The 25,304-nt window shown below is 49.9% G+C and overlaps 1 protein-coding gene across 7 annotated transcripts in view; it reads left to right on the top strand.

Annotated features, from left to right (window-relative positions):
* The window catches only part of PTPRF (protein tyrosine phosphatase receptor type F), a 392,669-nt gene that overhangs the window by 338,338 nt on the left and 29,027 nt on the right, over nt 1–25,304 (top strand). For all 7 annotated transcript variants that reach the window (XM_056355793.1, XM_056355795.1, XM_056355799.1 and 4 more), the window contains 8 exons: nt 691–808; nt 3,039–3,617; nt 4,256–4,353; nt 10,277–10,530; nt 11,227–11,317; nt 14,346–14,558; nt 17,647–17,801; nt 21,013–21,128. In XM_056355793.1, coding sequence (XP_056211768.1) covers nt 691–808; nt 3,039–3,617; nt 4,256–4,353; nt 10,277–10,530; nt 11,227–11,317; nt 14,346–14,558; nt 17,647–17,801; nt 21,013–21,128 — 1,624 coding nt within the window. The remainder of the gene's footprint in view (nt 1–690; nt 809–3,038; nt 3,618–4,255; nt 4,354–10,276; nt 10,531–11,226; nt 11,318–14,345; nt 14,559–17,646; nt 17,802–21,012; nt 21,129–25,304) is intronic.

The following is a 25,304-nucleotide window of genomic DNA, read 5'->3' as shown; positions in this document are numbered from 1 at the left end:
TGCCCAGAGGAAACCAGAGCATGCAAGGATGCTAGGACCCCTGCCGAGTCCGCCTTTCTGCTGCCAGACCTCCCATAGTGCAGGATTTTCCCTCCAGGTCTTGCCAGCATCTTGCAATGACCCCATCCCATCCCTGCAACGCTGTGCCTGGCAAGGAGGGTGAGCATGATGCTGTAGCACTGCAGGTGCTCCCTGCCTGGGGCCCCCCGCCCCTGCATTGCCTCTCTGTGCTCCCCGAGGCTCTGCTGCAAGAGGCAGCTTTAAAAATCCCCAAATTAGCCCCTAAGAGATTTCCGCAGCCAGCTGAACTGGCTTTTGCTCTGGTTCACAGCTCCACAGTCCTCTTACTCTCAGGTTTCACGCAGGACCATCTCTGGAGCAGATCTCCCTCTTGGCAGAAGCCGTGGGAGAGCACAACTGCTGACACAGGTTGCTGGTGGGTCCTCGGAAAGGCCAAGTGTTAGAGGCAGGGTTGAAATTAGGCAGGTGAGCGTTGCGAGTGGCAGCACTTGTAGTTTGCTGGCTCTGTGCAAGATGCGTGTGTTTCAGTGCGATGCGTGAGTGTGAGCCAGTGAGTGTGTCGGTGTGTTGCTGTTGGAGACACTGACCCCAGTGCCCTCTTGCTCACTCCAGTAACAAGCATTTGCTCTTCTCGTTTGCCTCTTCTCTGCCCCGTGGATGAAATCCCAGGAGACAGTCATTGGAGGCCTGCTGCCAGAAACCACCTACTCTGTCACAGTCGCTGCCTACACCACCAAAGGAGATGGTGCCCGCAGCAAGCCAAAAGTCATCACCACCACAGGGGCAGGTGAGTGTGGGGAGTGGATGCCACAGCCACAGTAGGGGTGGTGGTAAAACCTCCCAAGAGGTGCATGGGGAGTATGGCCAAGGCACCTGTACGAGAGGAAGCGAGAGGGCTGGAGACGCTGCAGAGGTACATACTCTTGTGATCTCCAGCCCTTACTTACAGGCTTTGCCACTGGATCACCTGAGCAAAGTGCAGCAAACAGATGGACAGACACTGCCAGGGCCTGTGAGAGAGCAATGAAACTCATGGGTCTGAGCTCATCTGCATAGTCCAGAGACCTGGGAAGAGGAAGCCTGAAAGTCCAGGCCCTCCTCAGCTTTGGAGTCATGGCCTGTCCTCACCTTGTTCTCGCAGGCGAGTGCCATTTCTTGCTTCCTGCAGTAACTGGGATGGCCCCTGGCACAGGGGGCTCCTCGAGGTGCTTCTCAGCTCCCCCCCAGCCATTGCTACTGCTGCCTCCCCAGGCTTATATAGGTGAGCCCAGCTGCTCCTAGAGTCATGGTAAAATCTGGAACACAACAAATCCTGCCATAGGAGTGCTGCGAACACAACTTCTAGGTCCTGGTGATCCCAGCCAGGTTGGTTCTGCTATCTCAGTAGAGACTCGTACCCTGTGCCTAGTGCAACACGGGATCCTCAACCTGGAGCAGGGGCAGCCAGGAGTTCATCAGGTGCTTTCCTCCGGATGCGGTCAAGCTTGCCTTTGGCAGTGGCACCAACTAGTTGACATTGTCTTGTCCACGATTTCCACTCACTAGACCTGTCCTACAACCGATAATCCTGCTGCTTCCTCACACCAGCCGCAGGAACAGTATTTACCACTTGTTATTATGGGAATGCAGCTTGTGCAAACTGAGAGCATTTGTTCCTGGTGCTTTTAAACAAGGAACAGCTTGCCATCTCCTCCGCACTGCATATGGGGAGCTCCAGAGGTAGTTTCCACTGTCACAATCTCAAATGCTGTCTCCCTTGTGCCTCACCATGATGTATGCTCTGTTCATCAAATTGCTACAGCTGTCCTATAAACAGGAAAAGCTTCTTAAACATCCCAGTGTTGCACTGTAAACCACAGTGGGTCTTCCCATGTTATGATGCACATTTAAAGTTAATATTTGGAATCAGCTTTGAAAATAATGTGTCCCTTAATACTAGCTGCTGTTAGACATTGTATTATGAGTGCAAGGAGGATGGCACTGGCAGTGGAAATGTAATTGTACGTCTTAAATAGGTACAAAACCACCCCCAGAGCTGCCTTTGTACAGGCTCGTCTGCAGGCTTGACCTCAAAGGAGAGTGTTGGTATCGCCCTCTGATGGCAAAATCGGGGCATAATTCTGTCAAAAGCATTTTTCTCTTGTGATCGTCTGTGGGCTCATACATTTCAAAACTGTGCAAGGATATGTAACTAGGTTTGGCTACAATCCCATTTTCGTTTTCATATCGATGGCCCCATTCCTTTGATTCTGAGTATCTTCCCTATCAGTTGATTTGTTTACAAATCTAAGCTGATGTGAAGACGCATCCGTTTTTTAACTGAAGGAGATCAAGGTATTAAACCATCAATTTAAAGCCATCAGTTCCTAACCAGTGACGACAGCACCCCTTGACTTGTGCAGCATAAGCAAAAATCCTGTGGAACGCTTGTGTTCACCTCTCACATCGACACTGACATCACGAATCTGCTCATCAGCTAAACCAAAATGTATTCTGATGGCAAACAGCCCGCCCAGCTCTGCTCGCTGCCTCTGCAGATGGTAAAACTGCAAGGTTTCAGGATGAAATTTGTCTGCCTCCAGACAGATCAGGATGCTGGACTCGGGCTTCTGTGTGCCTGTTGTGATACAGTGCACTGGGGCCAGCATCCAGTGAAGACCACTGATTGGGAGGACGATCTTCTCAGATCTTCTCTGAGATAAATATTATACTTTGAGGTACCTTAAACCTTTCCTGTAAAAGGGGATGAATTTTGGGGCTGGATATGGCTGAATTGATTCTCTGTTTAGATGGCAGCACATGGGAAAATGGCAGCCAAGAGCTGGCTAGCTCCAGCTTCCCTCACCACCGGATTAGGGTCAGTCTGCCTCTATCCATGTGAATTGTCTGTCATCCTCTTCACCCTGTTTTCTGAACTTTCCCACTTTCCTCAATCCTCACGGACTGAGCAGCACAGAAGCGGTCCTTCCTTCCCCTCCTCCCAGGCTATAGATGGTCATTGTGTGTTTATGTTGCAGTCCCGGGGAAGCCCACCATGATGATTAGCACGACAGCCATGAACACAGCCCTCATCCAGTGGCACCCACCCAAGGAGATGGTAGGGGAGCTGCTGGGTTACCGGCTGCAGTACAGACGTCTTGATGAGGAAAAGATGAACACGATAGACTTCGGGAAGAGAGACCATCACTACACTGTGACCAACCTGCACAAGGGGGCCACATACCTCTTCAGACTGTCTGCCAAGAACAGAGCTGGCCCAGGAGAGGAGTTTGAGAAGGAGATCACTACTGCGGAAGATGTGCCAAGTGGCTTCCCGCAGAACCTGCGTGTGGTGGGTCTCACCACTTCCACCACAGAAGTTGCATGGGACCCCCCAGTCTTGGCAGAAAGAAATGGCAAGATCGTCAACTACACTGTGGTATACAGGGACATAAATAGCCAGCAGGACCTCGTTAACATCACCAGGGACACAAGTATCACTTTGACGAATCTGAAGCCAGATACCACTTACGACATCAAAGTGAGGGCCCGCACCAATAAGGGGGTTGGGCCGCTCAGCCCCAGCATCCAGTCCCGGACCATGCCTGTGGAGCAAGGTAAGTGCCCCGCTAACAAGCCCTAACAACAAGCTCTGCCTCCGGGACAGGGACCTTTGCTTTGGTTCACGAGACTACGTTCCCTTTCGCTCTGGCTAATGAGATCAGGTACAGTGTGCTCCCTAGTCTAAAACTAGTTCGGCGAGGGGAGGCTCAGCGAAGGTTTCCTTAAAGTTGCTGTTTGAGGGGAGAGGGGCGTTGGTGGTAGCTTAATTGCCTTTGTTGCTCCACAGGCACACTTTGATGTTTTATCTGTACATGAAAGGCTCTTGCTTGAACTGGAGCCGGCAGCTGGGTAGGATCATCTGCAGATCCAGTACCTGAGCACCACTGTTCTTTGATCGTGGCAAAGGGCCAAGAGAGTGTGAGTGGAGGGGGGAGAAAGGAAGGCTGCAGTTCAGCCTACAACTTCCTTTCTGTGATGCTGGAAAGTATAGTCAAAAAGCAAAACTCCACTGGAGACTGGGGACTTGGTAAAAGGCTGTTGCTCTTTTCTCCTCATCCCTCACTTCTCTGCTGTAGCTGAACTCTTTGACCTCTGCTGCTGAGTTAGACAAAGAGAGACTTGGAGCCAAGCTGCTGCCTGGCTCCCTCCTGACTGGCCTTACAGCGCTCAAATATCTTGTTTTTCATTCCAGTGTTTGCTAAGAACTTCCGCGTCAATGCCGTCATGAAAACGTCTGTGTTGCTGAGCTGGGAAGTGCCTGACTCCTATAAATCTGCAGTGCCTTTTAAGGTAAGGGTGGGATGCAGAGGACAGGGAGCTCCACCTGTGGCAGTGAGCAGGACAGTGGAAAGTGGCATCTTGACCTGCCATGATGTTTTCAGGCCATCACCCAAGAGACGAGCAGGGTCACGTTGCTCACTGCCCTGGGTTCTTGTGGAGCTCAGACCTCCAAGCCTAAGTTATGTATCTGCTCTTACTTTTGAGCACCCACACGTGAACCACTGGCACACAGTAGAGCACAGAAAGCTGCTTGCTTTCCTTCCTCTCAGCCTTCTTTGGCCAGAAGGTGTGTAGTTTTGTTTCTTTCTGTTTTGATCAGTTGTGGAATGGCCAGTAAGCATGGCTCGTGGTAACAAAACAGGAGTGAATAATGATGGCTGAAGCACACCAACAGGAAGTGCCAGGCAGTGAAGGCATGTGCTGAGCAGAGGCAGTGTGAGAATGCGGATGTCTTGGGGATCATAATATGTATTTCTGGCTTCGCACCATCTGGCTAGAAACCGATCTTGAGCATCAAGTACCTTGATAGTGCCTCTGAATTAGTTGCCTTTTCAAAGGCAAATGGAAACTGGTCCAGCATCCCAAATCACTGATGCTTTTCCCATGAGCAGTTGTGGTGTTTTTTTACGCAGTCCCAAGCAGTGCTTCACTCCTCCATCAGCTTTCTCAAGTAACTTGTTACCTAGTATCACTTGGCCGGGGCCTACTGGTCAGGCTGGCCATTGCAGCTCCGAGACAGTGGTTACACAAGCTTGTCCTGATGCCTGACTTGGTTGAAGTATGAAAAGTCATAAATGCGACTTAATTGCAACAGACCACCAGGAAAAAGTGGTCTGAAAACCAGCCAGTGAATCAAACTAAGGATGACTCCTTTTGCAATGTGTCCTGTCTCAAACATCTGTATTGCCTTTATGAGCTACTGCAGAGCATCAAGGGAGATGCATAATCTCAGGGAGTGAAGGAGAGAAGCATCATCACCCTTCCAGAAGGTGTTACAGGTGTGAGCAGCACAAGATGTGTCAGTGCAGAGGGAGCTCTGCAGGAATGGCTGCTGCTCTCTTTTTCTGCATCACAGTTCTGGATGTAGTGTCATCCACCAGGCTGCAGACAACACTGATGTCTTCCTGCTCTTATCTGTCCCCCAGTGCAGATCACAGAGTGGGTAAAAGACTTGAGTGCGGTGGAAATTTCTACAGATCTCAGTGCAGCTTGTCTCCTTTAAGAAACAAGACCAACATGTCACATTGCCAAGGATAATCTTCCACCCAGTTTCAGCAGCTATCTGCTGCCTCTGCAGAGGTGGCCAGGGGTGGGAGCAGTGTGACTTCCCTTCCTTCTTGCACAGGCATCCTGCCGTGCTGTGCCTCAAGAGCAAATGCAAGGCCTGCATGAGCTGTGGAGACCCACAGCCAGCAGAATGAGGGGAAGGTCCTGAACTGCCTCTACATCAGACACTGTGTGAGCACCTCCCCTTCCTTGTTACACTCTCCTTGTTTAAATCCTGAAGCTGAATTACCATGATCAATAGCAGGCACTTGTTAACATGCAGCGTTTAGCTGAAGCAGACACGGCTTTTGTGAAGACCTTCTGGTATTCAAAGCTTTCCCAGATGTAGGGTGCATTAGGATCAGTGTTCTGATATCTGGCCGCAAGGAACTTCACAGAGCCCTGTTACTTTGCACTCTGCTGGAGAACCAGTCTGCTTCATCTTGCCTTATTCTTGTGGCACAAAGCCCACGTCTCTCTCTGACAGCACAGTGCTAGAAAGGGACAGTGTGACCTTTGGAGCATTACTGCCACATAAGGATGGTGGAGTGGCTGGAGGTAGCCAGGAGCCAAGGACGTAATGCTGATGCCTTGTAGCTGTGATTGTTTACACAGACGGTGACTCAGGGTCTGCCCCTGCTGCGGGTTAAACCTCAGATGACACAGAAGCAGATGGCATTAGCCACTTGCTAACTGAAGAGCAGTCATGCAAATGAGAGTGTTAAAAGGATAGTTCTCTAATAGTGTCTTCTTTCTATTAATGTTCCTAGACTTGCAGGCACACATGAGTCAAGGCCGGGAGCTAAGAGGGTCAGCTCCAGGTCGTTGATTGTGCCACTCAAAAGAAATCCTTAACCTTCAGGACTTCGTATTTTTATAAACAAGGCACCTCTCTCCTCTAATTCAGGCACATGGGATGCTGAGGCCAGAGCCTAATACTGTAACTAGCATAGCAGATAAATCTCCATGGGAACAATTAGTATTATCTACACTTGATAAACAGTCTCATGCTAAATCTATGTCCCAAAGGGTGTCATATTCTACGTTAACAGATTTAATTAAAGTAGATATTGTTCTGACAATGAATAGTAAGGCACAGGCAGGACTGATGCTTTTTTGTTTTTATAGGGGATGAACTGAGACCTTAGGAATTTTCATTGCTACCAAATCAATAATGAAGGTTTGACTTCTCTTTGGGGAATTTTCACAGCTTCTTCTGGTCCAGGAGATAAATTCCGTGTAAAATGTTGCCCAGCAGTTGTGGCGGAACAGAGGCACTATTCCTTTTCTGTTCCGGTGAGCTTGCAGAAAACTGTTCTGGAGCTTTCATGGAAAGTGCAAGATATATACAATCTTCTCCTTGGGGAAACTGCACTTTCCTGAGACGAATTTTTCAACTTAAGGGCAGGACAGAGGATATATCAGTTAAAGGCAGCATCACAAGGTATTCAACAAATAGGGAGAAGGAACAGCACCTTTTGAAAATTATGATGGTACTGGTTCAGAAATAACCCTGAGAATGCTGGGCAGTGCTTTCTCACAGTGTGTCCCATGGAATGTAGTAATTACTCCTGCCCGCAAAAGAGGCAACCTTGTCTGCTTCTCCATCAAGTCATTATCTTTTCCAGTGTTGCACACTATGTGTCTTTTCATCTTTTAGTTCAGTACATTCTTTGCTGCCTTGAAATCAAGCAGCAGACCTTCAGCAGTGACATTTGGACCCACCTAGCCTTGCCAATCTTCTCTTGTGGGTAAGAGCAGCACAAATGACATTTTACAGCAGTCCATGGGCTAGTCGGCAATGTTTGGCAGTTCAGAGCCCTTGGGCCAAATTTGCTGCTGACTTAAGTAGTTACCAGTGGGCCATGATGCAACCTCTAAATAGCATTCCTGCTCGAGCTCCCGGGCATCTTCAGCTGCACACAAATGACTGTTTCTGAGACTTTACATTATTGTAAGGTTTGTGTAGAGGCCTTAACTAATGACGCATAACATTTGAGAAGACAATGTGTTATGGCAGGTAAAGGAACGTGGAACTGCTACAGCAACTGGGAAAAGGGGGGATGGTGGAGAATGCTTCAGGAAAGCATTGCAAATGCCAATTTCACTGTCTTTAGACACAAATGTCTGTGTATGGCAGTAAAAATTATCATCTGGTGTCAGGACTGAATCAGAGACTGTGTCCTGACCAGTTCCAGTGCAGAGCCTGCAAGGAAACTGAAGTGCCTGACCATCTCTTCTGCATCCTGTTGCTCCAGGAGAACAGCTACATCCCCAGCAGGTGCCTCATGTGTAGGCAGTTAGTGGGCGAGTGTCTTCCCTAGAGCACACACAGAAGCAGTTCATGATACTTTTACCAGGAAAGAATTCATAATGAGAAATCTCATCTGAGAGGCAGCAGAACTCTGTGGGTTTTGCATCCTTCCAGCATAGCTCTTAAAGCTGGAAGTTCGCTTTTGTTCAAGTCTGTGTTGGAGCGCATGAAGAGAGGTCCCACTGCTCCACCAGGACACCCCTGGACTTGCTCTCATTGGGAATATCTGGACCTGTACTATTGCATTATCATTGCAACGGATGGTGCTGGCACAGACTGCAAAGCTGCTCAGATGACTTGAAGTCTAGCACTCCTGTCTTTGTTGTGCCTACTTCTGTGTCAGAGCAAGGTGAAACCTGCCGATTAAATATCTGTGATATTCCAGCCCTATAAGAAGCATTTCTTCATTTCACCTTTTTCACTCACATTAGCACCCACCTGATGTACATGTCTTCAGAGAAAGGGGTTAAAGCCCAGGAGAAAGTATCTTAAGAGGAGTCACAGCAGAGAACAATTCCTTCCTCGCATCCTACCTCTGACAGCCTTTCCTGCACATGGGCCAGCCAGCAGGGGCTTTGTCCCTGAAAACCTCTGTTATTTTAGTTCTTGGTACTCATTTTTGCAGTTCATCCCTGAAGATTGTAGTATGTCAACAAATGTGATTGATTGCATCTCTTCTCCATTGCTGGCTCCTCACCGCTGCTCTGTTGGGAGTCTCGTCTCAGCCACAAAAAAGCTGGGGCTCTTTTCCCATCCACACCTCCATGCAAAGTGACCTGAAGAGGATTTGAAGTATGCTGCAGATATCACTGTTTGGATAGCACAAAAGCAGAGCTGCCTAGCCTGGTCCCTGTGCTCCGTTGTCCTTCATATCTCTTTCCAGGGCCTCCCTCCCCCTCCCAGCTCCAGCACTAAGCATTAGAAGAGTGCTGATCAGCTGCCCTTGCCCCAGCAAGCCAGCAGCCTTCTGCAGATTTCTGCCACCTGCTGAAAAGGTGACTTGGAAGGTTTGGTCCCTCCCTTGCTGCCTGCATCAGCCTGAACAGTGGACTCAGCTGGTGAAAAATCTGGTTTACCTCAAGTAGTTTTTCTTCCACAGAGCCGTCTTCCCTCTCAAGGCTGCTGTTGGAAAGAGCATGTTTTACTGTGTGGTCTCTGTCTGTGACACATAATAACTGCCATGGTTTAACATGCTCCAGCTCTGCCATTGCCAGTTTTTGGCATGCTGTGTCTCTGCACCGCTATCAGGAATCCAGCACTCCTCTGCCAGGCTGGACAGTCGCCTGGTGGAAAGAAACAGGCTGGTTTATCACAGCTGGGGCACAACCTCTGGTCTCTCCAGTTCTGTACACCCCATTTGTCTCTGTCTCCAGGAACTGCTTGAGTTTCTGGCTTTGCAGAGGCAGTGCCCAGGGTTTCGGGTACAGGAGTTGTTCCGTCAGGATTGAGTTTCCCAGGGCAGACAGGCTGTTTGGTGCAGCTAATCCACCAGTGCCTATGGCTGCTGTGCCTTGGGGGGGGGGGGGGGGGGGGTGTCCTGCATATCTGCAACACTGAGGGCACTGAGAAAATGTCATTAGCTGAGGGGCTGGTGGGCCCAAGGTGGGAAGCTGTGCATGGGGGCTGCCCGGGGCCACCAGCAGCTCTGCCCTGCCCTGCCTTGCCCAGCAGCCCCTTGCAAGCACAGCAAGGAAAAGCTGCAGGAATCTCCTGCCCATAGCTGCCACAGCACCAGCATCTGTTGTCATGGCAACAGAGTGTCACACCTGCAAAGCCGCTGTTTTGGGTACCAGTTTGTGAGCCCTTCGTGGAATTTGTCAGATAGTTGGTACAGCATGTAACTCCCCCCCAGGTCACCTTGCTGGGATGGGGTTGCTCTGCATTAACCATTTGATCAGGCATCAGCTGGTAGACACAGGAGTGACACCAATTTAAAGCAGGCAGGATTTTACACCAAAAGCATATTGTGCACTGTAGCCTCGTGAGACTAGAAACAAAGACCCATTCATCTCCGCATGAGGGCAAAGCACAGCCATCTGGATTCCTCCCTCGAACCGGCACTAAAAAGCAGTGCATGTGTCACCAGCAGCCTCACAGCTAGCACAAGCCACCGGGCTTTGCTGAGATGACCCTTCCTCTGCCCCATCACTGCGAGGCACAGGGAGCACAGCTCAACTTTCTGCTGGGGGTTGCTCTTTAACTAAAGATTTATGGCTGTTTATGAAGCACACAGTAGCTGAACCACCTGAGGGAGGGCCCAGAGCCAAATTGTCACCTCTAATGCTGCTATTTTGAGGGTGAGTTTTCATCAGCAGCTGTCGGCTGCATGAGTATGTCCTTTTCCTGTTTCAGATTCTGTACAATAGCCAGAGTGTGGAGGTGGATGGCCACTCGATGAAGAAACTCATAAGTGACCTCCAGCCAGACACGGACTATTCTTTTGTGCTAATGAACCGTGGCAGCAGTGCTGGGGGGCTCCAGCACCTTGTCTCGATCCGCACCGCTCCTGACGTCTTGCAAAGCAAACCCATCGCCACAAACAAGTACATACAGGAAGGAAAATTCACACTCACCCTTCCCAAAGTCCAGACCTCTGTGCCGGTTAGGTAGGTGCCATGCCTGGGTGGAGGAGGCAGGGTGGGGGCCTAAAGATGGGGAAAGAGGCAGGGCAGACCACTGCCAGCTTGTGGATTGGTAACCTGGGAGTGAACTTCGAAGCAGGCTACAGTACAGAGTGAGGCACTTACTCGTAACATGGGATCACGCTGCTGGCTCTTTCTGAGCAAATATTTATGTACAATAAAATTAAGACAATTCTTTGACAGTTTGCCCTCACTCTGATGGGTATACTCCAGATGCTACCAGCAAAAACACAGTTGAGGCTCAGGAGGGACTTTCTCTGACACTGTATAATATCCTTTAAATAAATAATGCCTAAAGCCTCAAGGAGATTAAAAAAGCGAGTTTGTAGAAGTCCTATTTGTTACTGTGGTATCCTTGCACTGAAGCACAATTCCCCCAGGGTTCTTGCTACAATCCGATTATATAAATGTCCTTCTCACAGCTCCTCCACCACCCTCTGGAGCACAGTCTGTAGATCTTCATTAACCTAATGAGTGCTAATGGGAGTGTTCTCTGCTCTGGTGCAGCTGGAAAGCCAGCCTTTTCCTTACTGAAGCCTTTTGCTGCTTAGAGGGCAGGGAAAGGAGCAGGTCATCCTTGAGAGGCATATGGCACATGTTACTTGGTGACCTGCCAGAGATGACTTGGGGTCCAGTGCTTACGTTTTCCTTCCTTCACAGGTGGTACTACATCGTGGTTGTGCCAGCAGATCAGAGCACCAGCAGCCCAACTGCTCGATGGCGGACACCTGATGAGATGGAGCTGGACCAGGTAGGCATCTGTAGCAGCTGATGTGATGGAAGTGGCTCTTGGGTGGCCCGGTGTGCTTTGCCCAGGCCTCCTGGCAACAGCATGGGTGCAGCAGCATAGGTATGTCAGAGATGGGAGGCTGTGGGACATGTGGTGGCCACTCACCCTTTCTTGGCTGGTGACAGCATATAGGAAGGAGGCTGGAGTCAAGCAAGGGAGAAGCCACCTCCCAGAATGTGCCTTATTAGGAGACCACGCTTGAGTGTCTCACAGCTCTGACCAGGACAGATCCTGTCTCAGGTTGTATGCTTTTTGCAGCCTTTTTCAGCTGAAGCAATTTGATGCTAATTTGAAAACAAGCTAGAAGAGAAAGATACTGTTCTCGGTTTATTAAGCTGTCCTGTCAGGAGGCTGTCCACTCTCTGGATATGACCTGAGCCTTCAGTTTAGATAAAGAGTTCACTCTAGTATCCAACAAAACCTCCAAAGTTCCCTTCACACTTGCTTTGTTAAAGGCTTTCAGTATTCACCAGCCCATTCACCCCAAGATGCAACTTCTTCTGTGCAGGAGTCCTCCAAGACCAGTAGCACAGGATGTGTGCAGGTGTCAGGAGAGTCCCACAAAGGGATTTGTGGGCTCTTTCTTCCCCATATACACCACCACACCCAAAGCACTAAGGAAAAATTCCAAGAAATCACACACAGAAGGGTCCATTAAGAGAACAAAGTTGCAAGCTTGAAGCGCTCAGAAATTACAAAGCGTTAGAAGCTGCAAATCAGCCCTTGCTTATCATCAATCTTTAATTACGTGATTGTGCAATCTTTTCCATGGGGTCCCAGCTCATGGCGTGTATCGGTGGATCTGTTCTGCACATGGAGCACAATTGTGTGATGGAGAACCATCACCTGTAGATCTGCATCACTTCATTGCAGAAGCTGGAAGATGTCACAAGAAATAGAAGACTAGGATGAGAAAGTATGGTTGGGTTTTGGGCTTTAGGTGGTTGAAAGCTATCAAGAGAAATGGTTTCTATCTCTGTTTCACCCAGCCCCAGGCAAATGACTTAAACTAAAATTTTCATTAGCAGCCATTGTCTTCCATGTTTTGTTTTCTCAGAGTGCTCAGTTTGAGATCTCGGAGCCTCATTTGCAAAGTGTAAGCATCCCCAGCTGCAGAGAAAGTCAATAGGAGCTCTACTGGATACAGTTAGTGCTATAAAAAAATGCTAAGTTTGCTTTAAAAGACAAAACAAGCCAATGTCTTTTCAATTTGACATTCAAAATTAGTGGACATTTTTTACGTTAATGTCCCTGTGTCTCTGTTCTCCATCTGTAAAATTAGGATAATCACTTTCATCTCACCTCATACGGGTGTTTGGAAGATAAAATCGTTAATGTTTTTGAAGCACTTGTAATATTATAGTGATCAGCACCATAGAAAAGCCCACGAGGAAATTATTAATTTTGTCTTCAGAGCTGGATTTGAATAGTAAGCAATAAACAAGGCCTCAGGCTGCATAATGCAAAGAAGAAAACAAAATATGGAATAGCTGCTCTTTGATTAAGCGCTGTCTGTCCTGTGTATTGAACAAAGCAGGGGAGTTACAGAAGAGATAGTATGTGACCATGCAGTCAAGGATAGTAGCACAGTGCACATACATAAGATAGCTGAATTAATTTTGCACAGGCAGTATTAATTTTCTAATTTTTCAGGATCTGAACTTTGCGAGCCTAGCGTTCTTTTGATGCAGTCTTTTGGTGTGAGTTACATGTATAAGTGGCAGTAGCATCCAGCAACCTCAGTCATACTGGAGTCCTGTGGTTTCATGCCCTTGCACATAACAGCTTGCTTTCTGCCCCAAAGAGCTCAGCTGTAATTTCAGCCAAGATACAAGAGATGTGTGTAGGGAGCAAACTCCACAATCTAAAGACTGTTTTTCCGCCGTTCCCCCTGCAGTTATAAGGACATTTGTGAAACTGAGATTTCTCCATCCCTTTCTTTGGTCCCCCTTTTTTTTTTTTTTTTTTTTTTTTCCTCTTTTTTGGGGGGCGGGGCAGAGGTGATACTGCAAGACAAGGTACAAGGTATAGTTTTTCTAAATTGCTCCAACATGCATATTCATAAGAGGACAGGGATGGACTGTTGAGAGGAAAGAGAAGGGGGTGCCTTACCCAGCTTTTTCCCTTCAGAGGGAATGAGCTCAGCTCAGCGGTGTGGCTTTGTGTGCACATCACTGTCCCCAGCCCCGCTGACATTCCCTGTTTGCCCTGACAGTGCTGCACCGATACACTCGTGTGTGAAATGTATTTCATGCATCCTTCTTCATTTTAAATTAGAATTTCTGTTCCAAGGCTGATATTCGTTTTTATTCATTAGAAAAACGTCTTTAAACATCTGAGAGTGTTTCTTAGCAGTATAATTGAATTTTTGTGTGTTTATATCCTTTTTCATGAATTTGTGGCTGACTATGAAATTTGCCATTTTTACTCTGAACATCCCATGAAATCTGTTATCATTCTGTGTGATTTACACAAAGCTCTGCCTGCAACCCCGCAGCAGGTGAAATACCGAGGCACTGACAGAAGGGACAGACGCAGCAAATGTCACTTTTTCCCTATATATCAGTATCAGCTGTAATTCACATGCAGTGTCCATAAGAGAGCATGAGCTGCTTTCCAGACCAATATTTGGACTACAGAATGTGGTCTAATTCCCTTGCAGCTTGTTGGGATACATTAACTCAGGGTGATGGGGCAGTCAGGCTGTCTCAGCCCCAACATTCACCGTGTCAGCATCCCAGAGCTCAGGGCTCTCCCAAAACGGAGAACCTGGTGGAGCTTGCAGTGAGGGTCTGCAGACAGGTGCCCCAGCAATGCCTAAACGGATAATGCATCCCTCTGGTTTCTTAGTACCACCATGTCCAAATCAAACCCAGTATCTTCTCCTCCCTTCTATTCCACCCTGCTGAGCCCTACAACCAGTAAGGTAACAGTGTAAGGCGGTGTCACACTGGGCGAAGCAATAGTGATGCACCTTGTTTGTCCCCAGCTGCTGGAGGCCATAAGCCAAGGGAGTCAGAGCAGGCGCCAGCGACGCCAAGCAGACAGACTCAAGCCCTACATTGCTGCTCAAGTGGACGTGCTGCCCGAGACTTTCACCCTGGGGGACGAGAAGAACTACAAAGGTTTCTACAACAAGCCCCTGTCTCAAGACTTGAGCTATCGTTGCTTCGTGCTGGCCTCGCTGGAGGATGGAGACACGGTAAGGACTCTGCTGGGGGGACACAGCCTTTCCTAGCAGAGCTGGGGTGGGCTTAGTGCAGGCAGGGCAAGCCGGGATGGCAGAGTTTTCTCTGAAGAGAGGAGAGTGAGGCTGCATACGGGTCTCAACAAGCTGAGGTGGCTGGCATGATAGATGGTGATTTTGGAGAGAAATGGCACATGTATTTGACAAAACAGATGAGCATGGAGGGCAGTGTCAACACACGCGTTCTACGTAAGCTTGGTTGTGGCTTGCTGGGCTGTGTGCAGAGCAGAGCTTGACACACGGTTGGGATGGGCTCGGTTCTCATTCTGCTTCGGTTCAAGTAAGTGACTGGAAAACCACCCTGTGAAATCCTACCCTGCACGGTGGCTGCTGAGGCTCTGTGGTGAACAGGATGATCCCCTTGCAAACCTGCCTTCACAGGCCCTTCTGTGGCCAGAACCTCGCTTTCAGATGACATCTGAAGCAAACGTGCTTCCCATCGCAGTGGGTTCTCAGCAGGGCGAAGCTGCACACTTGCCTGCTGCGTAGGGATTCTTGCTCCTTTGCCTCTCCTTGCTAGAGGCAAATGGGCTATGCCTGTGTCGGCAGCGTGCCGAGCACACAGGGCCTGGCCACGTGAGGGGGAAGGGAGTAGCTGATGCAATAAGCCAGGAGCAGCACGGCAAGACCTGCGCATCAGTGTCCAGCTGTAAACGCGGAGGGCAGGAGTGGTGGTGGCGGCGGCAGTAGCAGTGGCCAGTGTGTAAATAATGGAAATAATAGAGATGCACAGAATACTTTGGTCGGCTTCCAAGCTGCGGCTCCCTTCCTCAGCCTCATTTGCTTGTAATGGCTCATTAGGGCTGGTCAAGTTCTTCATTACTCATCCAGCTCACATGTTCCCGTACAAGACGTGCATACTGGTGAGGAAAGGAGAGGCACAGATTAACAGCAAGGTGAGGCAGAGGCCTCAGGATGTGCTGTCCTGGTAATCCCTGTCAAGAAGAGATGACCTTAACTAGTTGATCCTAGACTATCATCATCATCATCTCCTCCCTAGCGTAGATCTGCCACAGCTCTCCAGTGAACCACCAGGCCAGCAGAGTTATTACACCCTGCTCCTAGAGACCACCTTTCTGCATCCCCCGCTGTGTTGCATCCATTTTCATTTGAAGCATGAGGCATTCCATCCAAGGCTGTGCACTATCTCCCCCACTCAGCTCCTCTTAAATTGCCTGCTCTGTCTCTCGTGTCAGCAGGCGAGCATAACATTGCCATTCTTCAAAGGCAAAAGGGAGTGTGGTTGAAATGCCATCTCTGAGAGCAGGGGCACCTGCACCTTGCAGTCTGCCTTTGGAAATGCCACTGAGATAACAGTCCTTCTGATCTCTTCTGCTTCTGCCTTCTCCCGGAAGGAGGCATCTCCAAAGTGTGTCTGCAGAAATACGAATTTTTGCCCCTTGCACAAAGCTTTGGAGATGAACACACATGTTACCTTGCTGCACAGATCAGCATGCTCCTTCCCCCGCCACCTAATGCATTTTGGCCTTTCTGAGTAGTCACAGGCAAAGCCTTTGTGCCTTCCTCACAGAGCAGCCATTTGCCCACACAAAGGGGGGCCCCAGGCCTTCTACTCCGTCCTCTCATCGCCAATGTAGCATCTTCTTGTCTGTGCCATGCCCAGACAGAGCTGTTGCAGGCTCCCCGCCCTGCTATTTGAACTGGATGAGGGGGTAAAGGAACAGACCGATGGGTTGCAGTGATCCCATGCAGACTTGTTTTTTAGGAACAGAGCTGAACTGGGAGCCGGCAGCTACTTCAGAGTCATTGAAACAGGGTCGTGTAGGGCTGAAAGATTTCATGGTCAAAGCAGCAACCACCCTCCATGCTCCCCCTCCAGCCAGTGGCATCTCTGACCACTGATAAATCTGAGGAGAGCAGCTAGGATACCACCACACCTGTGCGTGCTGCCAGAAGGATGTCACAGATAAGAGCATTTTCTGTACTCCACGCATGTTTGAAGCCAGGCTGGCTGGGATCAAGGGCACCTGTGAGGGGAGATCAAGATGTGCGTTTGTATGACACCAGCACGCTTGATTTTTCCCTTTCTTCTCCTCACATGCACACAGACAATGAAGTGCATGTTTAAACTTCAGCCTTAAAGCAGGAGATTTATAGATCCACAGGCACCTCTTCAGTGACTGACATTTTCTGTGGCAGGAGCAGAGCATTTCTGGCTCCCTAATGCTGGGCAGCAGGTGCTGCTCAAAAGCCACAGGCACTGAACTGATACACCTCTAGCCCTTTCTAAGAGGGGGAAGGGATTTCTTTTTGCAGCATTTAACCCTTCTGACCCCGCGAAGCTGAGCTGTGAAGGGACAACACAGCTTCATAAGCCTTAGCAACAGCAGAAGAACAAGCCAGGTGCAGTGTCATTTTTCTGCAGGAACAGTTTGGGTCACTGCTAATCCTGTCTTGCTGGTGGGGCTAGAAAGCTGTCCCTTTGGGTTATAAATCTCTGGGCTGCCAGATTGCAGAAGTCTCTGGAAAGAAACCTGTAAGCATGAGCCCCTTTCCAAGGTCTGTTTATGAGGGCTGAGACATCAGGCAGAAAATGTTCGTGTCATTTCGTTCCTTTAAGAAAACCACCTAGCCAAGCAGGGGGTTTCCTAATATAGTCCTGTCCAGGAGAGATGTGTTGGTATCAACACAGCAGGTATTATAAACCACTTAGGACTCATCAGCCAGCCCCACTGTGCAATTGGTTGGGATTCAAAAGCTTGTGATTTGGCTCCGAGAGAATCCAGGGCTGGCAAGTGGCGCTTAGCTGGGCTGCTCCAGTTTGGCACCTCGAGGCCAGGTCTGCCAGCCAGGAAGTTGCTGGCATGGAGAATGTTTCACACCAAGAAGAGATTTCCCACAGTGTGACCTCCGCTGATGTCGAGGGAGGGAGGATCTGGTGGGGTGCTGCTGGAGTTTGAGAAGCATGACCGTTCCCTGCTAGCCAGAGGCAAGGGGAAACCTCTGCATTTCAGGGATGTAGCTGATGCTTTAGCATAATGGACACTTGCTTTTCTCTCCCTCTCCTGCCAATGCTGTTCAGAAGAGATATGCAGCCAGCCCCTACTCGGATGAGATCGTGATGGAAGTGGCTTCAGCAAAACAGCAGGATGAACCAGAGATGCTGTGGGTGATGGGACCTGTCCTGGCCGTGATATTAATCATCATCATTGTCATTGCTATACTCCTTTTCAAAAGGTGAGATCCAATCCAGGACATAGCAGTTATGGCATGAGCACTACAGGTGCTGGCACCTTCAAGACCCTCCTTGTAGCCTTCATATATGGGGTGCTGTGATAGACGGTCCTTGGTTTTCCTGGGGAGGAGGAAGGTCTCTACCTGGCTGCTTTATAAAGAGGGTAGAAGGGCTGGGTATGCAGGAGTGATTTAACATGAGCCCCAGGACACAGAACTGCTGTAGATTCTGGAAATGTGTAAGCAGAGGAGAGCGGCTTTGTCCCTAAGCCAGTCTGGCCACTCTCTGGTCTCACAGTGTGGATTTGCAGCCTTAGGGACTTCTCTAATACTGAGTTTCTGTGGGAATTGCCTGCTTGGTCTCTGGCAGGTGCCCTCACTACTGTGAATTTCGAGTGAGGAACATGGTCTTGGTGGTGAGAACAGATCATGGATGTGACAGGCTGAAAGCAGAGGAGGAGCTTTCTTCATAAGGCCTCTCAGTCCTGGCTACCAGATCAGGACCATCCACGCACTGTACTCCCTGCTGAAGCAGCCACCTGCTTTTGCGTAGCAGAGCAGTCCTCCTAGAGCTGTAACTGTAGTGTGAGATGCTTGTTAGTCTTCCCGAGGAGCCGCAGGTTGCATTTGCATGTGTTTGGGTAGCCTGTTCAATTACAGTAGGTCATTCTCTATCAGCTCAGTTCTGAGGTTCTGCTCCTCCTGGACTCTCTATTTACACATGTATCTGTAGCTCGGGGAAGGGAGCAGGCTTTGTTGTCTGATTAAATGGAGCTCTGCTGTGCAGTCAGTGCCTTTCTGTGTCAGTGATCATCTCATTCTGTTCTTCCGTTTCTGCTCTTCCCTGGATCTAGTAAGCAAGAAAGGTATGAATCCATTTTATCTTCTTGTTTTGCTAAAATCTCAAGTCTATTTCCCTTTTTAAAAATCAAGCCTGAAGCTACTAAGGGGTATCTTTGGTTTTGGGAGCATGGAGCATGCCAGCCCAAGGGGTTTACAAAGACTTTGTTTCCTCAAAGGTACCAACCTCCTAGCAATTGTCAGCCTCTCACAGCTCTGAGGGAGACAGTTCCAACATAAAGACTTCCGGGATTGTTTTTGCAATTAAATTAAAAATCAAAAATCCGACAACACTAGCAGTTATAGGGGTTTCTTTGTTTTCTCAGTCACTTCAGACTGAGAGCTGTTTCATCAAGAATGCAGGTGCATTCTTGCAGTCTGTAACAAGAAAGCTTTGAGGGAATACCAGGCAATTTTAAGAAACAAAGTGTTAACGGGTCTTTAAGGACAGAAAATGGCCCCAGAGGGAATTTCTGTACCTGGGCCCCATAGATGCTGTGCCCAGCTTGGCTGAGCTTTGCTTTGTCCCAGAGTCTGGTGTGGGTGGAGCACCAGGAAGCAGCACCAGCCCACTGTGCTCAGACCTGACATTCATGTCCCTGCTGCGTCCTAGCCCATGCAGCAGCAGCATATCGCCTTCCCGCACCACCTGTGTGCTCAGGGTGATGCTGTGTTACCCACGGGTACTACTTGCTGTCCAGCTTCTCTTTGGAGGCATTTTCTCCCCGCGATAACTGTGCAGCATATTCACAGTGTCACATCCACAACGGGAATGAACTGAAACTGAGTAGCAGTGGATAGCTCGGGATCTGGAGGTTTGTTTAGCAGTTGCCCTGACTAGGCTAATGAGAGAGACAAACATTAATTATGTGTTCTGCCCATTCCCCAGAAAAGCTGGGCCACTTTGCTCAGGGGCTCAGGGACTGGTACACAGTAGCACATGGCACATCCTGCTGTGCTCCTGATAGGAGAAACGCTGCTTTATTTGTTTGCCATGTATTTTCCTTTCTTTCTGTCAGTGCACTCAGTTCTACAGCTCTTTTGTCTCTGTCCAGGCAGCTAGAAGGCTTCTGAGATGTTGAGATGACTCAGAGTAGCGTAAGACTCACAAGCTGGTCCTCCCCATTGAACAACTTCAATGTTTGATGCAGCCATGGGCTGCAGATGGAGCTTGCTCACAGTCTGGGCCTCAGAGGGAATGCAGGTTTCACTCATGATTTATGCATTAAATTTTCCCTAATTGCTTCTCACTAGTGCCAGCCCAGCATGCCCAGCTCCCCATGGAAGTGATAGTGCCCTGGGCGTGTGCAGAGCATTTCTGATCCTGTGTGGCTCAGGGTCACCGCCATCCAGAGATGCAGCTGCCTCTGTGCAGAACCTGGCAGCTCTTCAGGGTGCCTTGAAATGCCTCACAAGGGGGTAGAAAACAGAGACTGACTGCTGCGATTCATGGGATGGTAAATAAGCTGGCATTCATGCAGATTAGCAGCGATGCAGCTTCCTCTCTTCTAGAAAACATCAGGTCAGGAGAGGGATTCACCATCAGGCAAAATCCATTTTGGGGCTGTAGCCAAAAGACAACATCTCAGTGTATTGCTGCGTACTCAGCACGCTGGCAAAGTGTCAGGGTCACCACAGACTCAGAAGAGAGTAGTGCTGTCCTGCTCAACACCCCTCTCTACTGCATGGGTATATCCACTATACTTGTAATACAGAGCAAGAAGTGGGACTTAAAAGAATCCCTAGAAACCCTTCTTGCGCTGTTAGATTTTCCTTAATATTCACTTGTCCACTTCTTGACTGGATCTGTCCCTGCTTTGCCTGTGCATTCCAGCAAGAGCCTGAGGTGATGGCATTGTTCTAGGCATAAATATAGCATGAAGAGACAACAGTGTATTTTATTGTTCCATTAATACACGCCTTGGGTGCCTTCAACCATTCAAGACATGTATTAATGGCCCAATAAAACACACCCTGAAGAGCCTTTACACTATTATATTACAGTATTCTATATTTAAATATTTCTAATACTTGAAAAATAATTTTATTATATCCTTCCACTGCAGGAAATAGTTCCTAGAGAGAGTAAGAGGAAACAACATCTTGCATATATCTGCTTTTTCTCTAATAAATGTTATGCAGAATATCACATTTCAAAGTGCCTCACTAATCAAACCTCTGTCATTGCTTGCATATGATCCTTCCTGTTTCATAGATGGGAAACAGGAGGCACAGGAGGGGGATGTGACTTGCCCAGGGCCCCAGTGAGCCTGGGATGGAGCTGAGTATCTGGGACGCTGGGACCCCCAGACTCCTTCCCAGGGTCGTTCATGCTGGTCTCTGCCAGAGCTCACCTGCTTGTCTCTGCCCATAGGAAAAGGGCACACTCCCCGTCTTCCAAGGATGAGCACTCCATTGGCCTGAAGGACTCGCTTTTGGCCCACTCCTCTGACCCAGTTGAGATGAGGCGGCTCAACTACCAGACTCCAGGTAAGGAGCAGCTAACCCCCTTGCAACCCTCCAGTTCCCCTTCGCCAGGTTCCCGTGCCAGAGGAGGAGTTGCAGTCCGCCCCCGGCAGCAGCTCTGCCCCTTCTCAGTCACAGTGGCACAGGGGGGAGCTTAGACCGAGGATATCCAAGTGTCCAGCCTCTGGTTTGCAAATCCTTCTCCCTGGCCCTGTCACTGCAGGCACACAAGGCTGGGGAACCTGGATGGGGACAGCCTGTTGTGTGGTTGTGTGTCAGACGTTATGTGAAGCTCACTGCCGTTGCCCAGAGCTGGGAGGAGCCTCCAGGGAGAGCTGGGAGAGCTCATCAGTGCCTGCACCTGCGTTGCTCCCGGGTGCTGTGCTGGCTTGGTCCAGCCTGGGATTCAGCACTGAGCACCGCTGGTGCAGTGCCGGCCACAGGGGCTGCATCTGGGGGGATCAGGAGGTACAGAGGGCCCTTGTACTGCTGAGGGTATCCCAGCAGCTTCCTCCTGGGATCTTTGGTGTGCTGACCCTCCTGCTCTGCTCACCAAAAGGTGAAGAGCTACCTGCAGCCTACATTGCTCCCCAGCCAGTGCTGTGGCCCAGTGAAGGGTGCTGCTGGTCACAGTGGTCTCAGCACAGAGGATAAGTTCAGTAAAAGCTGTTGCTTTCTGCATGCAACTGTTCACTGCAGAGCATCTTGTCATGCCTGTACTGGCCTGTAGTGCCTCGGAGTGTAGCTAGTTCGCCAGCCCATACAAGCAACTGTACTTCACACTGCAGAAAGGTCTCGTGCTGCTGCTTTGTGCCTGTACATTTCTGATGGCACCGAAAGCACAGTACGTGTCATTGTACCAATCAGAGACAGGCTCACCCTGACTCGTTCAGAGCCTTTCAGAGAGTCCAAGTCCTAGATGAAGTGGCGGAGCACTTGGGCTTTTGAGATGGAGGGAGCCGTCCAGCAATAAATGAGGCACATACAGCTCTCTTATAACTTGCAGCTCCTCCTGGTCTGTAACCTACTTTCCTTTTCCTCCTGCTGCTCATTCATCTAAAAGCTTTCGTCTAACAGGAGAGTTTTGAAGGGACCATTTCCTGATGTAAACCTGCTGTGTCTGTCTGGGAGGGAGGGTAAGAGGAGCCTTTCCCGTTGCTGCTCACAGCGGTCTGGCTCAGACCTGGGGTGGGCTTCACCAGCACATCTCCCTCTGTGCCAGAACAGCTGTCAGAGATCCATAGTTAGTGAATCTCCCAGGCAGTATCAGTGGCAGATCTCAGGGGTAGGATGCAGCCACAGCCTGGCAGTTGCCAGCAGACCTGGCATGTTAATTGGCCACAGCACACACCAGTATGGTATTGCAGCAGAGGAGGAAAATGTGTGGGGAGCCAGGGAGCCACCTGCACTGGCAGAAGATCTCAACAGGCAGATCACTGGGAACAACACTAGGGGAGGGGTTCACACACAGTCAGCAACAGCATGTGGCTTCTTAAGAAGCAGCAAGGTGCTGAACAGGGCTGCTCCAGGACACCTGTGCGTGCAGACAGGCCTCTGTGACATGCCTCCGCTGCCCAGGAACACAAGAGCCATCTTTGCTGTATGCTCATGGTTTACATTGCATGGAGGAGTGTGACAGGTCAGTCTTGTGCCTACTCCCATCTACAGCAAGGTCAGGGTTTGCAACAAGGGCATCCCTTGCTAGAGCTGTTGGAAGGGTCAAGAGCTGCCATCAGAAAGAGCAGCCTGGGAAATTTTCCTTTTCCTGCCTGTGCCTAAGGATAAGCCAGAGACGATGGCTCATTCAGTAAGTTTGCAGAGCTCTCTGGAGAGACAAAAACAACCCAAAGTGTCCAGTTCACTCAAGGCAGCAGCAGTGCCCTGGGGTGCTGCTAGCTGACACTCCCCTGCCAAGTGACAGCAGTGTGCCCTCCTCCCCTCCTCCCCCCTGCATCACTTGTGAGGCTCTGCAGGGTGGAAGCAGGTGTTGTGCAGATAGAAGTGACTGTTCCAGCTCCTGACGAGCTTGTTCTCATTAATGAGGAGGCATGAAAACCACCAAGCCCAGTGGGCCCATGCTGTTGCCTCTGTCACCTGCTCAAGGTCAAGGCAGTGCTGCGTGGATGCACTGATGAGAGGTGCTGGCCACCAGCCCTGCACACTTTGGTAGCTGGTCTCCCTGCTGGAGTGTGCTGAGCAGGGAAAACTTGTTTAATGCATAATTAATTGGGCTACTGTTATTAAATATTAAGCTTTCTCATATTCATGGTTTTTACTTCAGACAAGGGTTACTTCCCCCACTGTCGGTGTCCCTGTACTAACGTACCATTGTGCCAAGTTGCTGAGAGGATACAGGGCCAGGCAGTGTCCCAGTACACCGTGAAAGGAGGCTGAGTTGTGCTGCTGATGAGCTGCAAGCGAGCTGGAGGCTCAGGGGCACTGAGTAGAGATTGCTGGGGCTGAGCGCAGTCCTCCTGGCCACCGAGCAGCACAGGTGTCCCCTGTACCTGCCACCCACCTGCCCCCTTGCTGGCTCCCCTTGGGCACAGGGCCATGGACAGTGGTGTGCAGTGTGACCTGTAGTTCTCCATGTCAGATGAAGACCTGTGCGCTCTCTCCCCTGCAGGTACCTCCAGCTCCACGTGTTTGTCAGCATCAAGGGATGGTGCTGGCCAGGGCCCAGTGTGTAACAGCCAGCCACAGAGCAGCCCCCAGGGCCAGGCAGGCGGTCCTGTGCGGGAGGGAGGCTCCCGGTGCTGTGGCACATGGTGCTTACCTTGCATCTTCATCTCTTTGTCTTGCCGTTTCTGAACTTCTGCGATGATGACTAAAGGCTAATGGGATTTCTGTTCTTGCCCCATTTCTTTTCTTTGCAGGTGCCAGTGTCCCCAGTTGCCCGAATATCTCAAGTTAGTTTTAACTCCTGTATTTATCTTTCAACACCTTTTGCTTTTTCTTTCCCTTTCTCTCTCGTCTCTGTAGTTTTTGTTTCAGTGTCATGAAGGTCACCCTCACTCACAGCAGACTGTAGAACAGCAGTGATTTCACTCTGACATGACATGTGGGGCCAAGCTTGGGTACTGTTTGCGCAACACTACAGCAGCTCACCACGGCACAGTGCAGAAGGGAAGGCCCTGGGTGCTGGGCTGCCAGGAGGCTCCTGCAGCAGACCTTCACCTGCTCCCAGGCCTCCTGCCCCCTTGCAGTGGCATGCCAGGCTCTGCCATGGCACCAGGCCTGCAGCTGGCCCTGTGTGGAGACAGACCCTGGCCGTTCTGGAGGGGGTGGCCAGCTAAAAACCCCTAATGGACAAACTGGAGGGTGCTTTGAAGCCCAGTAGTTGAACACACTCTCCTCCTACCTCAGGCAATCTGGCTTCCCTGGGCTGGGTCACCTGTGCCATAGAGTTAGGCAGAATGGATGCCAAAGGATGCTATCTCTGAACTGCTGTGCAGTCAGTCTCCTTGGCAGTCTTGGTGCCAGAGTCCCAGGCACAGAGCAGAGGGACTTACTGCTCCAGCGGGTTGGATGGAGTAGTACCAGGACTATGAGTGTAGCTGCCCCTTTACCTCTTGTTCTGTGAGCTTCCAGTTCACTCTCAAACCACCATAAAAGCGTGGCTTCCCTGCTGCTTGATGTACAAGGCGTCTGCATCTGCATGCAGGAATGGGAGAAATACATAGGACAGATGTTTCCCACAGGAGCAGAGCCAAGGGCTTGCAGTCTGTGGCCCTGCAGGCATTGTGAGACCTCTGAGCCCTTCTAGCCTGGTGGGGAACTCGCTGTTCCCTTGCCAGTCACTGGAAGAGCATGTGAGGTCCTGGTAGTGTGTACAAATCCCCTCTGTCTTGCCCTGCACCGTCGGTGGCAGTTGTTCTAGGTTCACCATAATGGGGCACCAACCACCTCTTACTCCCCATCTGCTCTTGCAGCTACTTTGTTGCTGCAACACTCCTGTGGCCAGGAACGCTGAAGTTTGGAGAGACCCCATTGTATTTCTCAGCAGGGATGTGTGCCTGCAGCTCTGCTGTGGTCCACGGCTCTGCCATACTTCATACATAGCCACAATGGGATAAGCACGTACTGTGGCCGTGTTCCAGGCTCTTTCTTCTTCCAGCCGCATACTTCTGCCTTGGTCCACCACTGTACTCCTTCAGTTGCTCGTCAGTAAGAGCTCTGCACTGCAAAGGCTGCTCCTGA

The sequence above is a fragment of the Falco biarmicus genome, chromosome 11, assembly GCF_023638135.1.
Source record: "Falco biarmicus isolate bFalBia1 chromosome 11, bFalBia1.pri, whole genome shotgun sequence".
Classification (NCBI taxonomy): Eukaryota; Metazoa; Chordata; class Aves; order Falconiformes; family Falconidae; genus Falco; species Falco biarmicus.
Note: the sequence above shows the minus strand (reverse complement) of the source record. Positions and strands in the feature narration are given on the sequence as shown.